The sequence below is a fragment of the Triticum aestivum genome, chromosome 3B, assembly GCF_018294505.1.
Source record: "Triticum aestivum cultivar Chinese Spring chromosome 3B, IWGSC CS RefSeq v2.1, whole genome shotgun sequence".
NCBI classification, from domain to species: Eukaryota; Viridiplantae; Streptophyta; class Magnoliopsida; order Poales; family Poaceae; genus Triticum; species Triticum aestivum.
In genome coordinates, this window is record NC_057801.1 from 827,171,265 (window position 1) to 827,175,142 (window position 3,878).

General features: G+C 50.8%; 1 protein-coding gene across 1 annotated transcript; it reads right to left on the minus strand.

Moving 5' to 3' along the window:
* Nucleotides 1-294: 294 nt before the first annotated feature.
* Nucleotides 295-2,151, minus strand: LOC123066892 (uncharacterized). Its single transcript, XM_044489878.1, has 2 exons — nt 1,846-2,151; nt 295-1,427 (listed from the first exon to the last, which is right to left on the minus strand). Exons 1-2 carry the CDS (start codon nt 2,034-2,036, stop codon nt 434-436), a joined length of 1,185 nt encoding a protein of 394 aa, XP_044345813.1. The 5' UTR covers nt 2,037-2,151; the 3' UTR covers nt 295-433.
* Nucleotides 2,152-3,878: the final 1,727 nt, after the last annotated feature.

Genomic DNA, 3,878 nt, shown 5'->3' on the forward strand with positions numbered 1-3,878 from the left:
GTCAGGAAGGGAGGTGGAAGGCAGCCTGCGACGGGGTGGCCCGATCTGTCGTCGAGTGTCATGAGATGGTAGGGGTGAGTCGGATCCATCACTGACATGTGGTCAGGAAGAAGGTTGTAGGTGGTGCGACATGGAGGTGTTCGGCTCAGTGCAATAAGGAGGTGGAAGGGGCATGGTGCATTGTGGAGGTAGCCGGGGCGTGGTGCGTCATGGTTGTATAATGAGGGTTTGATGTATAGAAAAAGGTCTTAAGTGACAAGCAAGCAAGCAATGACATGATAATAATGTCTACCATTCGCATTGACTTTGCAACTACATTTTGTTCATCATCAAATGGAAAAAAGAATCTCCATGAAAAGAAAACAAGAAGAGTCCATACACCAACAAGAACTATGGAGAGGCCAGATCCACGAAGCCAGACGGTGGGCAAGGGCTATGAAGTAGTGGTCGCAGAGCTAGAAGGCCCGGGTTGTGCCCTGTCAAGGTTTGCCAGAAGCCTTTGCAAATCGCCTAGAAGGTTGTCCTGGACGGGCTTGACTCCATCTTGCAGGTGCGAGATCATGTGCTTGACCCCCCTCCTCATTTCAGGGATGCTCAGCTGAGTTGTCGGGGCAGGTGGGGGCGGATGAACGTTCGGTAACTTCAGAACCATCACCTGCAGAGAAGCATTAGGTTCTTGTTCTTGGACAGTGTCTTCATTTCCATGTGCGAGCTGAGAAGATATGCCTTCATGCATAGGAAGCAAACCAGTTGTAGGAGGAACGGTTTCTTCCGTTGGCCTCTGCACACTTGTGACAGTATCTACCTCAACTCCTGGTTTCACATGGCTTATCACACCTTCTGGCCTCACTTGCCTGATAGGAATAGCGGGAGTAATAAGTAAGCCATGGTCAAGATGGTTTTTTGGTGGAGGGGCTTTCTCCACCTCTTTCCCTTTGATAGAAGAACCTCCACTTCCATCTTGATCATTCTTCCCTCCGCTCCCCTTGAATGCACCTTCGCCTTGTTTCTTCTCAGAATCACATGATGAATAAGATACCACAATGGTAGCATCTGCAGTAGCTTTTGCAAAAGCATCCTCTGCTGGACATTCAGGAACAGCAACACCATTTGCAAAAGTATTCTCCGGCAAGAACGTTGAGCTCCTAAGCCTTCCGAGATACCCCTTTGCAGCCTTAGGAAAATACATCCGATGAAAGATGTCCTTGGCGAAGCCGCGCACCAACAGCAAGACCTCCCGGGCACCGACATCCTCCTCCTTCTCGTCGAGATCCAGCCCGTCAAGATCGTTGGTGTATGGCAGCAAGAGGTACTTGCTCCTCTTCCTCTCCCGCTTCACGGAGAGCCTCAACCCGATGCTCTCATCCTTGTTCTGGCCATGGTCGTCCAGGTTGGCCATGATCGAGGACACACTCTGCTTCCGCCTCCTAACACAACAGTATATATATCAATCTCAAGTACATATAACATTGGCACCAAAGCATGAAATTGTTAGTTTACAACTAATTCTAGTACCGAACCAATCTCATAAAGGATGATCAATTTGATTTTTAATATCACTGTAACTAATTCACAAGTTAATATCTTGTGTTTGGTATAAGTACATTTTATACTAACTAGACTTATATAATGAAATCCAATCTAAAAATGTAGTAGTACTGACCAGTAACCACTAGCGGTAGCATATGTATTAAGTATTCCTTTCTAGTTTTACACAGCAGTTTGACAAAAAGCACTAGGCAGGATCAACGGCGCGTCAGATATGCAACGGTTCCACGAGCTAAGACCAGATGTAGCGCCTCGAGATTATGCACAGTTGAACAAACAAAACTACAATTACCGTACCAGGTCCCTGGACTCCTGCCTGGCGGGATCGACCAGGCCGACGGCCGTGGTGCGTGTGGGAGGGGCGCGAGGAATCCAGGAGGCGGCAGGTTTGCGACGCCTACGACGGCGCAACCCTCGGTGGGAGGAGGGTGGCGGGCGGAGATGAGCTCCCCGGCGGCTATGGCTTGACGCTCGTCTGGACCTCCCATCGCGCAGCCGGGCGGCGAGTGTTGGCTGGGGAACTGGGTATCGAGGCTTGACAATGAGTCAACTGGTACTTTCTTCTTCTCTGCGGCCGGGCGGCGCGAGTTGGGTGAGGATCGAGGCAGCGCCACCGCGTGCGTGCGTGCGTGAGAAGTGTTGTACTGGAGCGTACAGACGTCTTCATCCTTTGTCTTGCACTCTTGTCACACGAATCCAAAGCTCGGGTGTCGTCGGACGTCGAGTGCGGCGCGTGCTCGGTGGCGAGGCGAACAGCCGTCAGCCCTTGTCTTGCTTCGTCCTCCAACCTGCCGTCAGCCGTGAGTAAAGCAGCCTGGCCTGGCGTGGCCTCGTCTTCTCCACCTGGCCTCGAATGAGTCCAAGAGCGGCAGCCGTTATCTTCTCTCCACTTGGCCCCGGGTGCTGCATTGGCTGCACACTATTTATATTTTATCTTCACAATCACACCATTTTTGAGTGAAAATTCAATTGTTAATACATATGCAACTTTGGTTATACGCAGTCATAATACTAGTACTTTCGATTACAGACTTGTCCGGCCCGGCAAAAAAGAAAGGGAAACGTTTCCGGCCTAATGGCCACGCCAGTCCAACACGCACCGTTGGATTGCGACAAATCAAACGCCGTATAAATAACACATGCGTTGGACGAGTGTCCGGTCCCTTTCCCACGCTCGTGTCTATCTTCACTTTCCCAAACTCCTTATCCTTTTCTCAACCGAAATCACTATGCACACGATACATGGGCGGCCGATCTCTGAACGAAGCTGTGATCGATGGCACCAACCCATGCAACCTAAGTGATGGACGGCTGTGAACATGTGTCATGCATACATCGGTTGCCAAGGTGTCGTCTATGTAGCAGTTATCTTTCTCAACACTCGTTGCTCCGCTCCTCGCATCCGCGCCTCCGCCGTTCTCTGAAATTCTGTTGCGATGCCGGCCTGACCACCGCCGTTGGCAGCCTTCGCCCAGCGAGCTGACCTACTCCAAGCCCGTTCCACCCATCTTGAAGGCCAATCCTTCTACCCGTCTTTCAGATCTGAAACAGCGGCCATGGCCACCACCGCTCTGGTTTTGCGACGATGCCGTGACCATCGGCTGCCATGGCTGCTTACTGGGGGCGGCGAGATGCTATCCGCCGGGAGGCAGTCGGTGACGCGACATGGGTGCCTCCTGTGTGCTGGAACCGGCGTCGGTGATAGTTCCATCCCGGCGATGGTGGCGTTGCTGGAGCCGTTCATGAGGTGAGCTACAACCAGCAAGGTAAAGATCCTCGAGGTGCTGGAACCAACCAATCTGGAAGCCGCAACCGGCAGGCGGTGATGCAGGAACCAGTGTTCCCTGGTGCTAGAACACGACGCGCCCTCGCCCCAAGACACATCTTTTTGCTCGAACCAGCGTTTGTTTTTGCTGGAATGATTTTTTTACTACAATCGACACCGGTGTATTTGCTGCTGAGATTATTTTTGCTCGAACCAGTGTATTTTTTTTTGTTGCTGAAATTGGCTATTCTGTTTTGTACAATGACTACCATAGTATTTTTCTGCTGAGATTTTTGCTGGAACCGCCAGTATGTTTGCTGGAACCAGTTAAATATTTTGCTCGAACAGGTTGTTTTGTTTGGTACAATTAACTACCTTAGTATTTCTGTTGCTGAGATATTTTCTGGAACTGCCACTGAGTTTTAACCGGAAAATTTGTTTTGCTCCAACCAAGTACATGATTTTTTTTCTTTTAGGTTTGTGTTAGCTGGACATGGCGAAGGGGGTGAGGGTGTCGCGAGCAGCGTCAGGGAGCAGGCGAGCTCGATGGGAGCCCACTCACAGC

Excerpts from the sequence above, each read along its gene's own strand:
- LOC123066892 (XM_044489878.1), bottom strand. The coding sequence starts at position 2,036 with ATGGGAGGTCCAGACGAGCGTCAAGCCATAGCCGCCGGGGAGCTCATC. Across the intron at positions 1,428-1,845 it reads GGCAGGAGTCCAGGGACCTG|GAGGCGGAAGCAGAGTGTGT; the intron begins GTACGGTAATTG and ends CTGTTGTGTTAG.